General features: G+C 49.4%; 1 protein-coding gene across 1 annotated transcript in view; it reads left to right on the top strand.

The window, feature by feature from the left end:
* The window catches only part of LOC146019888 (uncharacterized), a 66,807-nt gene extending 49,756 nt beyond the window's left edge, over positions 1-17,051 (top strand). The window contains exons 8-11 of the mRNA XM_083152522.1: positions 5,368-5,673; positions 6,537-6,890; positions 11,089-11,400; positions 13,080-17,051. Coding sequence (XP_083008648.1) covers positions 5,368-5,673; positions 6,537-6,890; positions 11,089-11,400; positions 13,080-13,231 — 1,124 coding nt within the window. The 3' untranslated portion in view covers positions 13,232-17,051. The remainder of the gene's footprint in view (positions 1-5,367; positions 5,674-6,536; positions 6,891-11,088; positions 11,401-13,079) is intronic.
* The last annotated feature ends 3,279 nt before the right edge of the window (positions 17,052-20,330 follow it).

A 20,330-nucleotide genomic window follows, 5' to 3' on the forward strand; every position in this document is an offset into this window, starting at 1 on the left:
TCAGACCCCGGCTGTCAGCCCCGATAGTGCTGTCCCTGTGTGTTCTATAACTGCTAAATGTTCCCTTATTTCCTACCAGTGAAACCCCGGCTGTCAGCCCCTATAGCGATGTCCCTGTGTGTTCTATAACTGCTAAATGTTCCCTTATTTCCTACCAGTGAGACCCCGGCTGTCAGCCCCTATAGCGCTGTTCCTGTGTGCTCTATAACTGCTAAATGTTCCCTTATTTCCTACCAGTGAGACCCCGGCTGTCAGCCCCTATAGCGCTGTCCCTGTGTGTTCTATAACTGCTAAATGTTCCCTTATTTCCAACCAGTCAGACCCCGGCTGTCAGCCCCTATAGCGCTGTCCTGTGTGTTCTATAACAGCTAAATGTTCCCTTATTTCCTACCAGTGAGACCCCGGCTGTCAGCCCCTATAGCGCTGTCCTGTGTGTTCTCTAACTGCTAAATGTTCCCTTATTTCCTACCAGTGAGATCCCGGCTGCCAGTCCCTATAGCGCTGTCCCTCTGTGCTCTATAACTGCTAAATGTTCCCTTATTTCCTACCAGTCAGACCCCGGCTGTCAGCCGCTATAGCGCTGTCCCTGTGTGCTCTATAACTGCTAAATGTTCCCTTATTTCCTACCAGTGAGACCCCGGCTGTCAGCCCCTATTGCGCTGTCCCTGTGTGTTCTATAACTGCTAAATGTTCCCTTATTTCCAACCAGTCAGACCCCGGCTGTCAGCCTTTATAGCGCTGTCCCTGTGTGTTCTATAACTGCTAAATGTTCCCGTATTTCCTACCAGTGAGACCCTGGCTGTCAGCCCCTATAGCGCTGTCCCTGTGTGTTCTATAACTGCTAAATGTTCCCTTATTTCCTACCAATTAGACCCCGGCTGTCAGCCCCTATAGCGATGTCAGTGTGTTCTATAACTGTTAAATGTTCCCTTATTTCCTACCAGTGAGACCCCGGCTGTCAGCCCCTATAGCGCTGTCCCTGTGTGTTCTATAACTGCTAAATGTTCCCTTATTTCCTACCAGTGAGACCCCGGTTGTCAGCCCCTATAGCGCTGTCTCTGTGTGTTCTATAACTGCTAAACGTTCCCTTATTTCCTACCAGTCAGACCCTGGCTGTCAGCCCCTATAGCGCTGTCCCTGTGTGTTCTATAACTGCTAAATGTTCCCTTATTTCCTACCAGTCAGACCACGGCTGTCAGCCCCTATAGCGCTGTCCCTGTGTGTTCTATAACTGGTAAATGTTCCCTTATTTCCTACCAGTGAGACCCCGGCTGTCATCCCCTTTAGCGCCGTCCCTGTGTGTTCTATAACTGCTAAATGTTCCCTTATTTCCTACCAGTCAGACCCCGGCTGTCAGCCCCTATTGCGCTGTCTCTGTTTGTTCTATAACTGCTAAATGTTCCCTTATTTCCTACCAGTCAGACCCCGGCTGTCAGCCCCTATAGCGCTCTCCCTGTGTGTTCTGTAACTGCTAAATGTTCCCTTATTTCCTACCAGTGAGACCCCGGCTGTCAGCCCCTATAGTGCTGTCCCTGTGTGTTCTGTAACTGGTAAATGTTCCCTTATTTCCTACCAGTGAGACCCCGGCTGTCAGCCGCTATAGCGCCATCCCTGTGTGTTCTATAACTGCTAAATGTTCCCTTATTTCCTACAGTTGAGACCCCGGCTTTCAGCCCCTATAGCGCTGTCCCTGTGTGTTCTGTAACTGCTAAATGTTCCCTTATTTCCTACCAGTGAAACCTCAGCTGTCAGCCCCTATAGCGCTGTCCCTGTGTGTTCTATAACTGCTAAATGTTCCCTTATTTCCTACCAGTCAGACCCCGGCTGTCAGCCCCTATAGCGTTGTCCCCGTGTGTTCTATAACTGCTAAATGTTCCCTTATTTCCTACCAGTGAAACCTCAGCTGTCAGCCCCTATAGCGCTGTCCCTGTGTGTTCTATAACTGCTAAATGTTCCCTTATTTCCTACCAGTGAGACCCCAGCTGTCAGCCCCTATAGCGCTGTCCCTGTGTGTTCTATAACTGCTAAATGTTCCCTTATTTCCTACCAGTGAGACCCCAGCTGTCAGCCCCTATAGCGCTGTCCCTGTGTGTTCTATAACTGCTAAATGTTCCCTTATTTCCTACCAGTGAGACCCCAGCTGTCAGCCCCTATAGCGCTGTCCCTGTGTGTTCTATAACTGCTAAATGTTCCCTTATTTCCTTCCAGTGAGACCCCGGCTGTCAGCCCCTATAGCGCCGTCCCTGTGTGTTCTATAACTGCTAAATGTTCCCTTATTTCCTAATAGTGAGGCCCCGGCTGTCAGCCCCTATAGCGCTGTCCCTGTGTGTTCTGTAACTGCTAAATGTTCCCTTATTTCCTACCAGTGAGGCCCCGGCTGTCAGTCCCTATAGCGCTGTCCCTGTGTGTTCTATAACTGCTAAATGTTCCCTTATTTCCTACCAGTGAGACCCCGGCTGTCAGCCCCTATAGCGCTGTCCCTGTGTGTTCTATAACTGCTAAATGTTCCCTTATTTCCTACCAGTGAGACCCCAGCTGTCAGCCCTTATAGCACTGTCCCTGTGTGTTCTATAACTGCTAAATGTTCCCTTATTTTCTACCAGTGAGACCCCGGCTGTCAGCCCCTATAGCGCTGTCCCTGTGTGTTCTATAACTTCTAAATGTTCCCTTACATCCTACCGGTGAGACCCCGGCTGTCAGCCCCTATAGCGCCGTCCCTGTGTGCTCTATAACTGGTAAATGTTCCCTTACATCCTACCAGTCAGAACCTGGCTGTCAGCCCCTATAGCGCTGTCCCTGTGTGTTCTATAACTGCTAAATGTTCCCTTATTTCCTATCAGTGAGACCCCGGCTGTCAGCCCCTATAGCGCTGTCCCTGTGTGTTCTGTAACTGCTAAATGTTCCCTTATTTCCTACCAGTGAGACCCCGGCTGTCAGCCCCTATAGCGCTGTCCCTGTGTGTTCTATAACTTCTAAATGTTCCCTTACATCCTACCGGTGAGACCCCGGCTGTCAGCCCCTATAGCGCCGTCCCTGTGTGCTCTATAACTGGTAAATGTTCCCTTACATCCTACCAGTCAGAACCTGGCTGTCAGCCCCTATAGCGCTGTCCCTGTGTGTTCTATAACTGCTAAATGTTCCCTTATTTCCTATCAGTGAGACCCCGGCTGTCAGCCCCTATAGCGCTGTCCCTGTGTGTTCTGTAACTGCTAAATGTTCCCTTATTTCCTACCAGTGAGACCCCGGCTGTCAGCCCCTATAGCGCTGTCCCTGTGTGTTCTATAACTGGTAAATGTTCCCTTATTTCCTACCAGTGAAACCTCAGCTGTCAGCCCCTATAGCGCTGTCCTGTGTGTTCTATAACTGCTAAATGTTCCCTTATTACCTACCAGTCAGACCCCGGCTGTCAGCCCCTATAGCGCTGTCCCTGTGTGTTCTATAACTGCTAAATGTTCCCTTATTACCTACCAGTCAGACCCCGGCTGTCAGCCCCTATAGCGCTGTCCCTGTGTGTTCTATTACTGCTAAATGTTCCCTTATTTCCTACCTGTGAGACCCCGGCTGTCAGCCCCTATAGCGCTGTCCCTGTGTGTTCTATAACTGCTAAATGTTCCCTTATTTCCTACCAGTGAGACCCCGGCTGTCAGCCCCTATATCGCTGTCCCTGTGTGTTCTATAACTGCTAAATGTTCCCTTATTTCCTACCAGTGAGACCCCGGCTGTCAGCCCCTATAGCGCTGTCCCTGTGTGTTCTATAACTTCTAAATGTTCCCTTACATCCTACCGGTGAGACCCCGGCTGTCAGCCCCTATAGCGCTGTCCCTGTGTGTTCAATACCTGCTAAATGTTCCCTTATTTCCTACCAGTGAGGCCCCGGCTGTCAGTCCCTATAGCGCTGTCCCTGTGTGTTCTATAACTGCTAAATGTTCCCTTATTTCCTACCAGTCAGACCCCGGCTGTCAGCCCCTATAGCGCTGTCCCTGTGTGTTCTATAACTGCTAAATGTTCCCTTATTTCCTACCAGTCAGACCCCGGCTGTCAGCCCCTATAGCGCCGTCCCTGTGTGCTCTGTAACTGCTAAATGTTCCCTTATTTCCTACCAGTGAGACCCCGGCTGTCAGCCCCTATAGCGCCGTCCCTGTGTGCTCTATAACTGGTAAATGTTCCCTTACATCCTACCAGTCAGACCCTGGCTGTCAGCCCCTATAGCGCTGTCCCTGTGTGTTCTATAACTGCTAAATGTCCCCTTATTTCCTACCAGTGAGACCCCGGCTGTCAGCCCCTATAGCGCTGTCCCTGTGTGTTCAGTAACTGCTAAATGTTCCCTTATTTCCTACCAGTGAGACCCCGGCAGTCAGCCCCTATAGCACTGTCCCTGTGTGTTCTATAACTGCTAAATGTTTCCTTATTTCCTACCAGTGAGACCCCGTCTGTCAGCCCCTATAGCGCTGTCCCTGTGTGTTCTATAACTGCTAAATGTTTCCTTATTTCCTACCAGTCAGACCCCGGCTGTCAGCCCCTATAGCGCTGTCCCTGTGTGTTCTATAACTGCTAAATGTTCCCTTATTTCCTACCAGTCAGACCCCGGCTGTCAGCCCCTATAGCGCTGTCCCTGTGTGTTCTATAACTGCTAAATGTTTCCTTATTTCCTACCAGTCAGACCCCGGCTGTCAGCCCCTATAGCGCTGTCCCCGTGTGCTCTATAACTGGTAAATGTTCCCTTACATCCTACCAGTCAGACCCCGGCTGTCAGCCCCTATAGCGCTGTCCCTGTGTGTTCTATAACTGCTTAATGTTCCCTTATTTCCTACCAGTGAGACCCCGGCTGTCAGCCCCTATAGCGCTGTCCCTGTGTGCTCTATAACTGCTAAATGTTTCCTTATTTCCTACCAGTGAGACCCCGTCTGTCAGCCCCTATAGCGCTGTCCCTGTGTGTTCTATAACTGCTAAATGTTTCCTTATTTCCTACCAGTCAGACCCCGGCTGTCAGCCCCTATAGCGCTGTCCCTGTGTGTTCTATAACTGCTAAATGTTCCCTTATTTCCTACCAGTCAGACCCCGGCTGTCAGCCCCTATAGCGCTGTCCCTGTGTGTTCTATAACTGCTAAATGTTTCCTTATTTCCTACCAGTCAGACCCCGGCTGTCAGCCCCTATAGCGCTGTCCCCGTGTGCTCTATAACTGGTAAATGTTCCCTTACATCCTACCAGTCAGACCCCGGCTGTCAGCCCCTATAGCGCTGTCCCTGTGTGTTCTATAACTGCTTAATGTTCCCTTATTTCCTACCAGTGAGACCCCGGCTGTCAGCCCCTATAGCGCTGTCCCTGTGTGCTCTATAACTGCTAAATGTTCCCTTATTTCCTACCAGTGAGACCCCGGCTGTCAGCCCCTATAGCGCTGTCCCTGTGTGACTCCGGGGATATCCTGTGCTCTGCGGCTCTGGAGAAGTTTTATCCGAGGGATATCCAGATAACATGGAGCTGCGGGGTTGGACATTACCAGGAGCTGGATACAGCTAAGCACATTATTATAAAACATACTGACTACACCTTCAATGCTGGGAGTAAATGCAGAGTCCCCGGACAACTCTTCAGAGACCCAGGATTCAGAGTCCGTGTGACGTGGAGACTTGAGTCTATGGAGGAGGCAGATTCCCGGGAAGTGTCAGTAACAGGTAACGTCACTGAGTGTTGAATTCTGCTTTATTACTATTTAGGATGGAATCCAATACGTGACAACATTTTTGCCACTTGAAAAATCATCAATTTTCACCTGATTTTAGACAAATTAGATTCACCGTATTCAATCGTGCCGATCTTACTTCTGGGGTAAAAATCTGTCACCGGTAATAACCACATGGATCGGCAAATCTGCCACCGATCCACTTGTTTTGTCAGATTCGTCAGCATTTTTTGCCCAATTTTGGGTCCATTTTTAGCCATGCCAATCCGACCCCAAAAAAAGCTAAAAGGTATTGGTGAAATGTACTAAAAAATGGGCAAAAAATGCCTTTGGTTAAATTCGGGTCGGCGAGTCATTTGCCTGTTTTTTTCTCCTAACGAAAAATTTGCACGGATTCTATACACTCTTCATAGCTACACAAATGCATGGCATTGGGCCTGATTCAGTATTCGCAGCCCAAGTGGTTATCAAATGACCGTGAGCGGTCCATCCGAACACAGCTGGTGAAGGTGGCCTTCGCTGGCTGCTCGCAGGGTGTTTGACTGGCTGTTTGGTGTCGGTAACCATGAGTTTCCTCAGAGTGCCCCAGAGAATGCAGGTATTCCCTGCTGACATCACCAGTGGCCTCCTTCTCCCCATGGCCATCGCAGCACTTAGTCTGGACTTAACGCTTGCGAGCAGGGGAATAATCATTTCAGTGATCTTTCCCCCCTGTGTTCGCAGCCATGCACGGGGGTGGGGGGGTTGAGGGACATGGAAGGGCGTGGTTTACCTGCTCGCGGGGCTCTGAATACTAGCAGCCGAGGAGTTCTGAATCAGGCCCCTTGTCTCCCATTATACCACTCTGTGTTACAGACCTTCCTTGGCGCCCAGTGATGGAAGATATCATAACACCCCCATTACGACACAGCACAGAGGCCAAACTGCAGTGCACAATCTCGGGGTTCTACCCGCCGGGTGACCTGGGGGTTACATGGATGAGGAGAGAAGCTGGGAAGCAGGAACTGTACGAGGTGTCTCCCAGTGACAGATACAAGATCCCAGTATTGGATATCACACAGCAGCCTGATCACACGTACACCTGCACAGCCAGCCTGATCGTAGCTGTGTCTGCGGTCACAGACCAAGGGTCAGAGTTCATCTGCCGGGTGACGCACCCCACTCAGGAGACCCCACTGGAGAAGAGGACGGGAGAGCTCAGGGTGACAGGTGAGTGACATACAGTAACCATATAACAAGACAGCACCCGTTATCTAATCATGATAATGTAATATATATTCTGGGTACACACCTATAGATATACCTGATTGGGCAGCGGGTGCTGTATACACACCGCCGTATCAGTCATGACTGACATCACAACTGGGCGGGCATTTACATGTGCCGGCCCATGTGCGCTGTCAATCACTGCCAGCTTGTGCAGTAGGGATGGGACATCGAAAGAAAACATTGGTCAAATGATGTTTTTCAACATTGGTTGCAAAACATCATTTAGACCTAAGCATTGCATTGCATCGGTGAACCCGATGTTAACCGATGTTTCGATATTTTTATAAATAAACTGGTTACCAAAGCATATAATACACTAATAAGCTTCTGAAATGATAAATAATCCCTCTATTAAGTTTATCTTGTTGGAGGCTTACAGTTTATACACACACAATGGATATATGATTCATGTTTTGTGGTAAATCAAATTTGTTACGAAAGGAAAAAAACATGAAGCATTAACTAGCCAAACTTTATTGCAACAACTCACAATAAAAAAACATGACAATGCTGGCATTTGTAATAGCAAGCTATTGCTAATTCATAAAAAAAAATACTTTAATTTAAATACATTTATCACGATTGTTTAAATATGGAAAAACATTGGGCCTAATTCAGAGGTGCATGCAGTTGCACTTTAAAATCCACCACTTAAGTATAAAAGATGCAACATTGCCAACATCAAACATCTGAGCAACCCTATTGTTGCTTAGAATAACCATCAGAACAAAGACGCTGGAGCCAGTGCAACTGCAAATTAATGTTTGAAACACGTCTGCATTTGACAAACCAGCCCCCATCCCCTCCCTCAAATAGAAACTACTGTACCTGTCACTCAGTATCTGCAGCCGCTGTTACTAATAAATCACTGCACAGAAATAAACTGTGCAAATGTCTGCATCCACAACTGAATCAGGCCCTTTGTAAGGTGCTGTGATATGCTTGCTGCATAATAATAAATCAATTGATAGATTGTAAGCTTGCGAGCAGGGCCCTCATACCTTTGACTGACTGTAAATACCCAGTTTGTTGTATCACTGTCTCCTATTGTAAAGCACAAGTGAATATGCTGCGCTATATAAGAAACTATTAATAAATAAATATGAAGGGAGTTCACCACAATGTCACTACTAGTGACTATCGTATTATACTGTTCATTCTAGCACCCGCTATCTTTGAAAACCCATGCAGTTCCTCTTCCCTGCCTGGAGTGTCGCTGTCTGCTGTAGTGCTTCTAGCACAGTGTGGTCTGTATATCAGCACTGATATGCAAACCAGACCTTTGCGACAGTGACTCACTAACAGCACCAGTTGCAGTGAGGCAGGGGTGGGGCTGTCCTGTGTGCTGCTGCTGAATGGCTGGCCAGACTGTCTTTCACTGTCAGCTACCACCCACAGCAGCAGCACACAGCCACACACACATATGAAAGCCCAGCCAGCAGTGATACTGTCATGTTTGTTAATGTTTTTTTTTATCAGTCTCTTAAGTTTTTAATGAATATAAATCAAGGAGAGAGTGAGCTGGCTGCAAAGCATTGAAAGCAGCACACATTGACACACAAAACAAAAAACATTGGAAGATTGAGAAAAACATCGGGGGAGAAATCTAGCGATGTAGATGAAACATTGGATCCTCAACATTGCAGGGTTAAACATCGAACATTGGAACCATAAATCCGATGTTACCGATGAAACATCATATGATTACCCATCCCTATTGTGCAGATCATACGTCCACACAGTGCGCTGCATGATGTGCCGATATATCTATATCAGTCAGCGGCTGTGCTACTACAGCCCACGCGATATGTCCGTGACTTACGTCATTTACAGACATACCTGGTACACTCCAACATGGGGCACAACATGAGCAGCACACACACGTGGAGCATACCTCCCAACTGTCACGATTCCGTCGGGACAGTCACGATTTTCGGGTCCTGTCCCGACGTCCCACCCGCGGCAGGCATTGTCCCGCTGCGGGGGGTGGCAGTTGGGAGACCCCCCAATCTAGTAGAATAGACGCTGTGCGCATGCGCACAGCGTTTATTCTCGTATGAAAATGAGGCCGCGGCTAATTAGCATAAGCCGCGCCCTCATTTGCATACGCCCCGCCCCCTTTTCGGACGCTCGTGCGGCTTCGCCGCGCGAGTGTCCCTATTTCCTCCGGCCAGAAGTTGGGAGGTATGCGTGGAGCCATAAGTAGTGCGTACGTTTCAGGCCTGGTGCCTCACTCCGTTACTGATCCATCCATTATTACCGCTCACAATCCGCTTGGATGGTAAAGCTTGGGAAAAATATTTAAATTTGTCAACCTCTATAACATGTCGACGTGTGGTGTGTCGACCTTTAGTCGCCATTGTCCTAAGGCATGTTGACTTTTTGGTGTTGGTGTTTGCCTGGTGATTTATTATTGACAAACTGCGCATGTGTACGGCCGTAGTACATATGGATTCAGTACTGAATCCCGGCGTTCAGAATCCCGCCGCCGGAATCGCGACAGCCGAAATGCCGACAGGGGGGGGACGTGGATCGCCCCCCCTTGCGTGCTTGCTGTGCTCGCCACGCAGCGGGCCCGGTGCCTCGCTACGCTCGCCACACTAATTTATTCTCCCTCCAGGGGTGTCGTGGACACCCACGGAGGGAGAATGTGTCGGCATTTCGGTGGTCGGGATTCAGGCGTCGGGATTCTGAACGCCGGGATCCCGACCGCCGGGATTTTAACTGCATCCCGTACGTACGCATGCGTGAAGTCATCCTGTGATAAAATCCCACTACTTATTTAAGTGCTGGCTGTATGCATGGTGATTGACGTGAAGCCGGCATTTGAGGGTGGTAAACGGACGTTTTCTGGGAGTGTCACGGAAAATGCAGGCGTGGCCAGAGGGGAAGTCATGTGACATCAGCTCCGCCCCAGTCAGCCTGTTTCACACACTGCGCACACTGGGGAATCATTACATGGTGCGCGGCTGTATAGGCCCTTATTATTCTCTGCCACTGAAATGACAATAACATTTCCTCAGCTTATAGGGGAGTATTCAATGCCATGGCGAGCGCATGGCAGCGAATCCTGTTTTTGATTCGCAGTGCGCTCGCCATGATTTTTCACTCCCCTTCACTTCGCTGCCAGACGCCAGCCCACACTATTCAATGCGTCAGGGAGTGACGAATCCCCCTGCGCAGATGCTCCATGCCTGTCTGGAGTCTGCAGGGGGATGGGAGGGACGTGTGTCGCGGCGGGGGGGGGGCGCGCTGATGCAGGCGGGAGCCTCCGCACAGCCTGGGGACAGGTCCAGCAGCAGCAGAGCCTCCGGCTCAAGCAGTCCCAGCGCTGACATCACCGTGCTGTGGCTGCCGGAGTCAGAGGTCTGCTACTGCTGGAGCCGTCCCTGTCAGCTTGTCCCCCGCATATCTCTCCCCCCTCCCGTCCCCTCACCCCCAGCAGAAGGGCTTGCAGGGTGCTGCTGGGGTCGGAGCCGCTGCACTCACTGGTCCCGATCGATCGGGATCAGTGTGCAGTGAATATATGAATATTAATGAGCGGCTCCGGCTCCCAGCCCCCTGCTGGCGAATGTGTAAAAAAAAAATATATATATTGTTTCAAAAAAAATATATATATATTAAAAATATATTCATGTGCTGCAAGTATATGAATAAAAATAGCATGCCCCTTCATAGGAAAAATATTCTGATTTTTTAACACCCAAAAAAAAATTAAACACGCTTTAATTTAAAAGATCACATTACAGTTCACCTAAAAAAGATGACGAATGCTAAACGGAGAATCATGGCGAAAATCAATGGAGAAAGCAGTTTTCCATTTGAGCATTGAATACACTGTCGGCGAATTCCACTAAAAACCCCATTGAAAATCACAGGCGAATTGTGGAGAATAATTTACGGCGAATCGGCAGACATTCGCTGTTCATTTGTGGCGAATTGCCTCCATTGAATAGGGAGAATTGTTTTTTCTAACAGAAAATTTGCCGTAAACCCAGCGAATTGCCAGATTCACTGAAAAAAAACGGCGAATCTGAGGCATTGAATACTGGCCATAGTGTGTAAGATGATTTCCTGTAAGGTTTCCTCATATTCTCATCACATTTTATATATATATTGCCAAAATGAACCATTTCAGGGGTTCCAGCTGTGAGGAACGTTCTCCAGGATGATGGATATATTATACTGGAAGTTGACGGTTATTACCCAGAAGACCTTGGAGTAAAATGGGGACGAGCTGACCGTGAATCAGGCCCATATAAAAGGATCCCAGACTATGATATTGACAATAGTTCATGTGAAAGCAGCGACGGCACGTTCCGGATCATCAGCACCTGTGAGGCCATGATGCTGGCTGATAAGTTGGATCCGACTGACCGGTATTTCAAGGCCTTTGTGGAACATGGAGCGCTGAAGTCTCCGGAAGAGCTCTTCTTCTTACGCCACAAAGGTAATAGAGTTTTTCTACATTTATTAACACACTCATCCATCGCATACACACAGAAGCACATTATTATATATAACATATGGTGTAATCAGCTGCAACACTGGTGGTCTGTATATCCGTGTTCTCACAGCACAAACTATGGTGTAATATAGAGTTCATTCTAGCACCCACTATCTTCGAAAGCCCATGCAGTTCCTCTTCCCTGCCTGGGGTGTCGCTGTTTGCTGTGGTGTTTCTAGCACAGGTCTGGTTTGCATATCAGTGCTGATATACAGACCACACTGTGCTAGAAGCACTACAGCAGACAGCGACACTCCAGGCAGGGAAGTGGAACTGCATGTGCTTTAAAAGATAGCGGGTGCTAGAATGAACTCTATATTACACAGCTGCTCAGGCTGGTCTGCAGGAGACTTAGTAACACTACACTGTGTGTACAGGTGTTTAGGTTGTGTCTACACACTGGTGTCCCAGTCTCTGATGTTAGACAATCTGTGCATGCACGGGACCCTTACTGCACATGTGCCAATCCATGGATCGCAGTACCCCCGAAGCTGCAGCTTGACTGGTATACTTCGGCTGTTTGGAGCAGGGTGGCACCAGTAGGCGTTCGCTTACCATACAACAGCAGCCAATGCACCTGTCTCTGAATCAGGCCCATTGTAGATATTACTTCTGTGTGCATGTAATATGTGTATAACATGAGAACGTATCAAATCCTTACAAACAGGGGTCTATGACATCACACTGTACGTGGCTTGGCAGCTAGCTTATAACAAGTAGCATTCCCCCAGAATGGAACGGCAGCTCACAGGCTATTGGCTGGTAGTGGGACAGGGCCTTGAGGAAAGTCTACACTAGTTGTATTTATCATCTATATATGTCTAGTGTCTGTGTGACTCTGAAACACTGCCATCTGTTGGCAGCAAGTGAAACTACATCTGCTTCGAGCGGGCTTACTAGTTGTTAATGTGTGTACAGGCTGAGGACGTCGCAGAGTTACTGTACACACCAGCAGATGCCTTACACCTAGCAACAGCCCAAATACTTAACCCATGGAGTGGTTTCATTGAAGATAAAGCAGATACAGCCGTACTCACTGTTATATACACTGGTAGATGAAGCAGCTGCGTAAAGCTAATGTGCACAATGTAAAATGTCCCGACTGAGCGCTCAGATGGGTCACTTTCCGCTAATTACAGCTTACCACCCCCGGGGATAGCGCACTGAAATGCTGATGTGATAACAATTCCCCCCATTAACCCTTTGGGTGCCAACATTGCTGGGAGAGATTCTCAAAATATCTGCTAAAAATGCCAGCGCCGTTCACAGCGACTGTTCATTTAGTATAAATACAGATACAGCAGAGTAAGTAATGCACCCAAAAAAGAGCAGTCGCTGTGAGCGGCGCTGGCATATTTAACAATTATTATGACGATCTCTCATCAAGATGAATCTGCAGTTACAGTAGACTAGATGACGTTCCCTGTGGTCACGGCTGGTGCACCAGTAGAATGCTGGGATTCGGGGTGATAGCTGGATGTGTCTATCATATACAGTAGCGCACCTCGCCGATGGAAGGACGGAAGGATCCTGTAGGCTCCCACTTACTGGGAATCTCCTTCATCCTCTCTGTGGTATTATCCTGTTTGTGACTTTCTACTTTTCTTTTCTTTTTTAAACAGGAACATTTTATCTACTATCAGAACTATTAGAACAAGGACGAAGGCCATTAGACAAGGGAGATAGGAAGAAAATGGCCAATGTCCCCTCCAGCCTCCATCACAACTCAGTGAAAGATACTGAAGCAGAGGATCAGAGAAACCAGCCTGACTGATCGTCATTATAACTACATCGTTATTACTACAGTACTAATATGACACAACATATGTACGCAGGCTGCCGGTACCAGGCATCCAGCCGCCGGCCACTGTCCCCGGTGTGCAAAGAGTATACCTGACGGACCATGCCACACATGTGCTGTACTTTACTGACTGGACGCCAGTTACCACTATATGGAATAAATAAAAGAACCAGGAATTACTCTCAGATGTACAAACAGCACCACTACAATACAGCGCGGTTCTGATTGGGTAACCACTGTAACGGCCCAGACCCTGGACGCCAGCTCATAGTGCACGTCCCCATCCCAGGGGGTATCTTGTCCTGGGGGGCAGGAGGGTAGGGGCGGGGGGGAGCTGTGACATCTGTCATTGGGCTGACAGGGAAGTAAATATTATGGTTATGGTATAAAAAGTCAACTGTGCATTCAACAGCCAATAGGTTGACACTAAGGGCCTTATTCTGGTTCACTCTCACAGACAAATTCCTTCTCAAATGGACAAAACCATGTGCACTGCAGGTGGGGCAGATGTTATTTGTGCAGAGAGAGTTAGATTTGGGTGGGGGTTTTACTTCAAAGTGAGATCTATATTGCAGTGTAAAAATAAAGCAGCCAGTATTTACCCTGCACAGAAACAAAATAACTCACCCAAATCTAATTCTCTCTGCACATGTTACATCTGTCCCACTGCAATGCACATGGTTGAGAAGGAATTTGCTACTGAGAGTGAACCAGAATAAGGCCCCCAGTGGGTGGTCGACACGTGAAAAAGTCAACATGCTATTTCCCCCAAAAAATGATCAGAGATTACAGCCTCCCTATATTGTGAGGACATTCCAATTTTTACCCCATCCCCGGACCATAGGGGTAGGTAGAATAATCTCTCCCTCCCTGCTGACAGCTGTTACACACACACACACACATATACACATGCGCGCACACACACTGGGGCAGAATACCCACTACAAGCTCCACATTGGCAGAGGTGACTGCACGGAGCCGGTCAGGCATTCTGGAGTCCAAACATTTCCAATTTTTACCCAATCCCCGAACCATAGGGGTAGGATAATCTCTCCCTCCCTGGTGACAGCTGTCACACACACACACACACGCACACACACTCGGATGGGGCAGAATACCCCCGGACAGAGTCATGCACTAGAAGCTCCGCAGTGGCAGAGGTGACCGCAGGGATCCGGTCAGGCATTCTGGAGTCCAAACATTTCCAATTTTTACCCAATCCCGGCCGGCAGTGTGTCTCCATCCCATGGATTCCAGAATCCCCCCTCCCCAACACACACACACACACCTAATGCTGTGTACACATGGTACAATCAGCATGAGATTTTGACTATATAGTCAAAATTGCATCGGGATCGTATGCAGATTGCACAGGTTTTTTACCTTGCGCTCCCGATGCGTGCTCCCGGGACAGCACAAATCGAAACCCAGATAGACAGGGCAGCAATGACTGTATAGTGCAAATCTAATGCAGATTGTATGAATTGTATGTAAATAGTACAGAGATAGCAAAGATTGCATAGTAAGTATAATAGCAAAGGAATCTCACCGTGTGTACACACCATAAGCCGGGTACGCACAGTCCGATCCGGCCGTGTGTACCCGCTATGTCCCTGACGATATGCGTTTCCACATGTTCTCAGAGATATCCTTCATCTGCATGAGGGCCACCAGAAGACCTCACTAACGAGGGCGGTGCAGCCGAATGGAGCATGTCCCCCCAATGTTGTTTCAATGCTGCCGGCACTGGCAAGTGTGTATCACAAGAGATGTCGTGCTGGATACGCATCGGATATTGTGGACAGTGTACCCAACTTTACTGCCAGAACCTGCAGAAAACCTGGTGGCAGAATGTCCACAAACGGACTGTGCCTTCACCACCACCAGTGTACAGACTGTGCCTTCTCCACTACCAGTGTACAGACTGTGCCTTCACCACCACCAGTGTACAGACTGTGCCTTCACCACCACCAGTGTGCAGACTGTGCCTTCACCACCACCAGTGTACAGACTGTGCCTTCACACCACCAGTGTGCAGTCTGTGCCTTCACCACCACCAGTGTGCAGACTGTGCCTTCACCACCACCAGTGTACAGACTGTGCCTTCTCCACCACCAGTGTGCAGACTGTGCCTTCACCACCACCAGTGTGTAGACTGTGCCTTCACCACCACCAGTGTACAGACTGTGCCTTCTCCACCACCAGTGTGCAGACTGTGCCTTCACCACCACCAGTGTGCAGACTGTGCCTTCACCACCACCAGTGTGCAGACTGTGCCTTCACCACCACTGTACAGACTGTGCCTTCACCACCACCAGTGTGCAGACTGTGCCTTCACACACCACTGTACAGACTATGCCTTCTCCACCACCAGTGTACAGACTGTGCCTTCTCCACCACCAGTGTACAGACTGTGCCTTCACCACCACCAATGTGCAGACTGTGCCTTCACCACCACCAGTGTACACACTGTGCCTTCACCACCACCAGTGTACAGAGACTGTGCCTTCACCACCACGTGTACAGACTGTGCCTTCACCACCACCAGCGTGCAGACTGTGCCTTCACCACCACCAGTGTGCAGACTGTGCCTTCACCACCACCAGTGTGCAGACTGTGCCTTCACCACCACCAGTGTGCAGACTGTGCCTTCACCACCACCAGTGTGCAGACTGTGCCTTCACCACCACCAGTGTGCAGACTGTGCCTTTACCACCACCAGTGTGCAGACTGTGCCTTCACCACCACTGTACAGACTGTGCCTTCTCCACCACCAGTGTACAGACTGTGCCTTCTCCACCACCAGTGTACAGACTGTGCCTTCACCACCACCAGCGTACAGACTCAACCGAGCGCATGCGAGCCAGGTTTATCCCAATTCTTTGTAGGTCACAGTTTGGGGTACAGAGGTCAGTGGGGTGACACAGACTGCGTCATAATAAATCAAGCTGTATCTCTCCTGTATTTATTTGCTGCACCCAACTGCATCTGTACAAATGAAGAAACTAGGAATTACAGATAAGGTATTACTGGGATCTTGATCTTCTTCACCAGCACCAGTGTAACAATGAAGAGACCCTCCTGGCATCTGTGACTGGGGACTCGTTCTTCCCCAATCAGGATATTTATTTCCCTCACGCCCAGATGACTACCCAACTGCATGTTAGAGAAATGAGAGGCTGCACATCAATCCCCTGGGCCAGGGCTGTGGTCTGCTGATGATCTAAAGCTGGGTACAAGATGGACGACATTTAAACGATTTTGCCAATTCAAAACATATCGCCCAGTCTGTCCATCCAGGGCGTCGGAGCTGTCGCTCGTCCTGTGTGTCCGGCTAGTTGGCATCTTACCAGTGACAAAAGGACTGACCTGCTCATTTAATGACATGACAGTGGTCATAAGACCTGATGACAGAATAGGGACGGACCTAGTGGGGGCACCAGAACTATCCTCAGAAAAGAGGGTCATGTTATTTTGGTTACTGTGGATTACATATAACAATCTCCTGAGGAATTCCTGATACAGCCGGTCAAAGTTGTTGGTTTCAAGGGTTGGAGTTGGCTAATCCATACTAATACTATTGCCAGGATTTCCAAAGCTGTTCTTGTCTAATCTGTTCCTAGTTCTGTCCACCATCCTCATCCTCCCACTTGCTGGTTTGTTATAAAGTTCTTATAAATTACCTGAGGGGTAACATGACTAAAACTGACGTCCTTTCTGTATATATTGTATATACAGTAGACTGTTTTTACATATATAACTGGTGTTTTTAAAATAAAGGTAATACATTGCACATTTGGTAATGTGTATTCCTGTGCGATCTTTGGCACTCTAAAGGAACCAGGGTGCTATGCGAGAGGCATAAGGCGCAGCTGCATAGATCTTGGGGTCCTCACAAGTTGACTGTAAATGAAAGAATTTATAGCTTGATATTGGGAAGTTATTCAGAGTACAGAGATGCGGGAGGAGCCGGGTGCGTTACTACAGAGTGCAGAGGTAGGGGAGGAGCGGGGTGCGTTACTACAGAGTGCAGAGGTAAGGGAGGAGCGGGGTGCGTTGCTACAGAGTACAGAGATGCGGGAGGAGCCGGGTGCATTGCTACAGAGTACAGAGGTAAGGGAAGAGCGGGGTGCGTTACTACAGAGTGCAGAGGTAGGGGAGAAGCGGGGTGCGTTACTACAGAGTGCAGAGGTGAGGGAGGAGCGGGGTGCGTTACTACAGAGTACAGAGGTAAGGGAGGAGCGGGGTGCGTTACTACAGAGTACAGAGGTAAGGGAGGAGCGGGGTGCGTTACTACAAAGAACAAAGATAAGGGAGGAGCGGGGTGCATTCCTACAGAGTACAGATGTAAGGGAGGAGTGGAGTGCGTTACTACAGAGTACAGAGGTAAGGGATGAGCGGGGTGCATTACTACAGAGTGCAGAGGTAAAGGAGGAGCGGGGTGAGTTACTTCAGAGTGCAGAGGTGAGGGAGGAGCGGGGGCCATTACTACAGAGTACAGAGGTAAGGGAGGAGCGGGTTGCGTTACTACAGAGTACAGAGGTAAGGGAGGAGCCGGGTGCGTTACTACAAAGAACAAAGATAAGGGAGGAGCTGGGTGCATTCCTACAGAGTACAGATGTAAGGGAGGAGTGGAGTGCGTTACTACAGAGTACAGAGGTAAGGGAGGAGCGGGGTGCGTTACTGCAGAGTACAGAGGTGAGGGAGGAGCGAGGTGCCTTACTACAGAGTACAGAGGTAAGTGAGGAGCGGGGTGTGTTACTACAGAGCACAGAGGTATGAGAGGAGTGGGGAGCGTTACTACAGAGGTAAGGGAGGAGCGAGGTGCGTTACTACAGAGTGCAGAGGTAAGGGAAGAGCGGGGTGCATTACTACATAGTGCAGAGGTAAGGGAGGAGCGAGGTGCCTTACTACAAAGTGAAGAGGTAAGCGAGGAACTGGGTGCGTTACTACAGAGGGCAGAGGTAAGCGAGGAACTGGGTGCGTTACTACAGAGGGCAGAGGTAAGGGAGGAACTGTGTCAGGAACCCCGGTTCTCATACCGCTGCGCCCCTTACCGGCACGCTGGGGTAATATACTCCGCAGATCATCTGCCGGTACAGTCTGTAATCCCTGGCGTGATGTCTCCTACTTCCAAGTCATCCCCTGCGTCACTTAGAGCTATAGGTGTATTCCCTGATCAGACTGCGGGTCACATGATCCAGGTAAGCTCCAACTCACTTCCTGGTCTGTGTGCTGCTGCTGCGGCTGATTCTCACACCTGCGTCTGATTCCCTAATCACCTGGAGGGATAAAAGCCTGTCTCACAGTCTCCTCCCCGTCTTGAACAACTCGTCAGTTTCCCCTGAGAGTTCTCCAGCGTCAGCTCCTGTCAAGACTCCCCACTTGCTCCAGAGGACCGGTTTCCTGAGTCCGCTGTTACCTGTGTCATTCTCAGCGTCCTGGTTATTCCACTCCTGCCAGAAGCTTCCACGAGTTCCATCTGCCGTGTGATCCAGTCTTCTCTGTGCAGCCCAGGTTATCTCCTCAGAGTCCGGATACCAGTGGGTTCCCATGCCCGTCTCCACTCGGCTCCCAGGCCGCTCCAGCGATCCCCAGTGATCTCCAGTATTCTCCAGTGATCCCCAGCGATCCCCAGTGATCTCCAGCGACCCCCAGTGTTCACCATCGAGTTCCCTCCGGCTCCCAGGCCGCATCTCACGGTACTCAGTCCCCAATACTGTGTACTTCCTGCCATACATATTCCTCCGTGCCCTCCGTGTTGCTATCAAGCATTCAGTGCCATCGATCACCATCGATGGTTTAAGTACCCCTCAAACATCTCTTGCTCTAGAGACTCCAGAGTATCAACCCCTGCCAAAGCCACAGTGGAACCTGGGCAGAGGGCCGCGACCTGGTCAGCAGTTGCAGCAAAGTCCATATCCCCTTGCGGGGGTCCCTGGTGAATACCACTGTTGGCTTAGACCACCGGTACCCAATCAGCTTGCCACTCGTGCCCCAGCATATGTCTCTCGTCTTCAGCTGCCTACTCCTAACAAGTATGATGGCAATCCCAAAGCCTGTAGAGGCTTCCTCAACCAGTGTGACATCCAATTTGAGCTTTTGCTGCAGAAGTTCCCGACAGCCAGGACCAAGATAGCATATATTGTCTCTCTGCTAACTGGTTCTGCCCTAGATTGGATATCACCCCTCTGGGAAAGATCTGATCCAATCCTCACAGACTATGACAGATTCGTCTCTACCTTCCGACGGATATTCGATGAGCCAGGAAGGCCTGCATCAGCCTCTACAGAGATCCTTCGCCTTAAACAGGGTTCTCGTCCCATGGGTCAATTTGTGGTCCAATTCCAGACTCTTGCTTCCGAGTTCAAGTGGAACAATGAGGCGTTAACAGCCGCCTTCTGGTTCGGCATCTCAGAACGCATCAAAGATGAACTGGCCACCCAAGATCTCCCTGAGCAGCTTGAAGAACTGATCTCCTTGTGTGTTAAAATAGACCTGCGCTTGAGAGAGCGAGGTCTAGAAAAGCTAAAGAAAGTAGTCCCCCGAGTTTCGCCTCTGCCTCTGCACCGTCCTGTGATACCCGCTACAGAAGAACCTATGCAGATAGGTAGATCTAGGTTATCTACAGAGGAACGGTCCAGGAGGCAAAGAGAAAAATTTGCCTCCTGGCGAATCCCTGCCGCTCCCGGCCACTTCTTGGGTCCTGTTCCGAGCGTCCAGGAAACGCCAAACCCTAACCTGCAGTGGGGGAGTCAGGTTAGGTTGTTCCAGTAAAACTCCTCCCACCACTGACTTAGTGCTACCTGTTGCCCTTGCGTCCCCAGTGGGTACCCTGCATGTCTCAGCCCTGGCTGACTCCGGGGCTGCAGGGAACTTTATTTCAGCCGAGCTAGTCAACAAGTGCAAAATTCCTGTTCTGCCGTTACTCCAGCCTCACTACTTGGCAGCGGTGGATGGAAGTAGAATCCCCGGAAGTGACATTGTGCATCGGACAATACCTGTCTCTTTCCATGTAGGTATACTTCATCAAGAATGTATGGAGTTCCTGGTCATTCCCAAATCCTCCTAC

Source organism: Crinia signifera, chromosome 7 (assembly GCF_055691185.1).
Source record: "Crinia signifera chromosome 7, ASM5569118v1, whole genome shotgun sequence".
In the NCBI taxonomy this organism is placed as follows: Eukaryota; Metazoa; Chordata; class Amphibia; order Anura; family Myobatrachidae; genus Crinia; species Crinia signifera.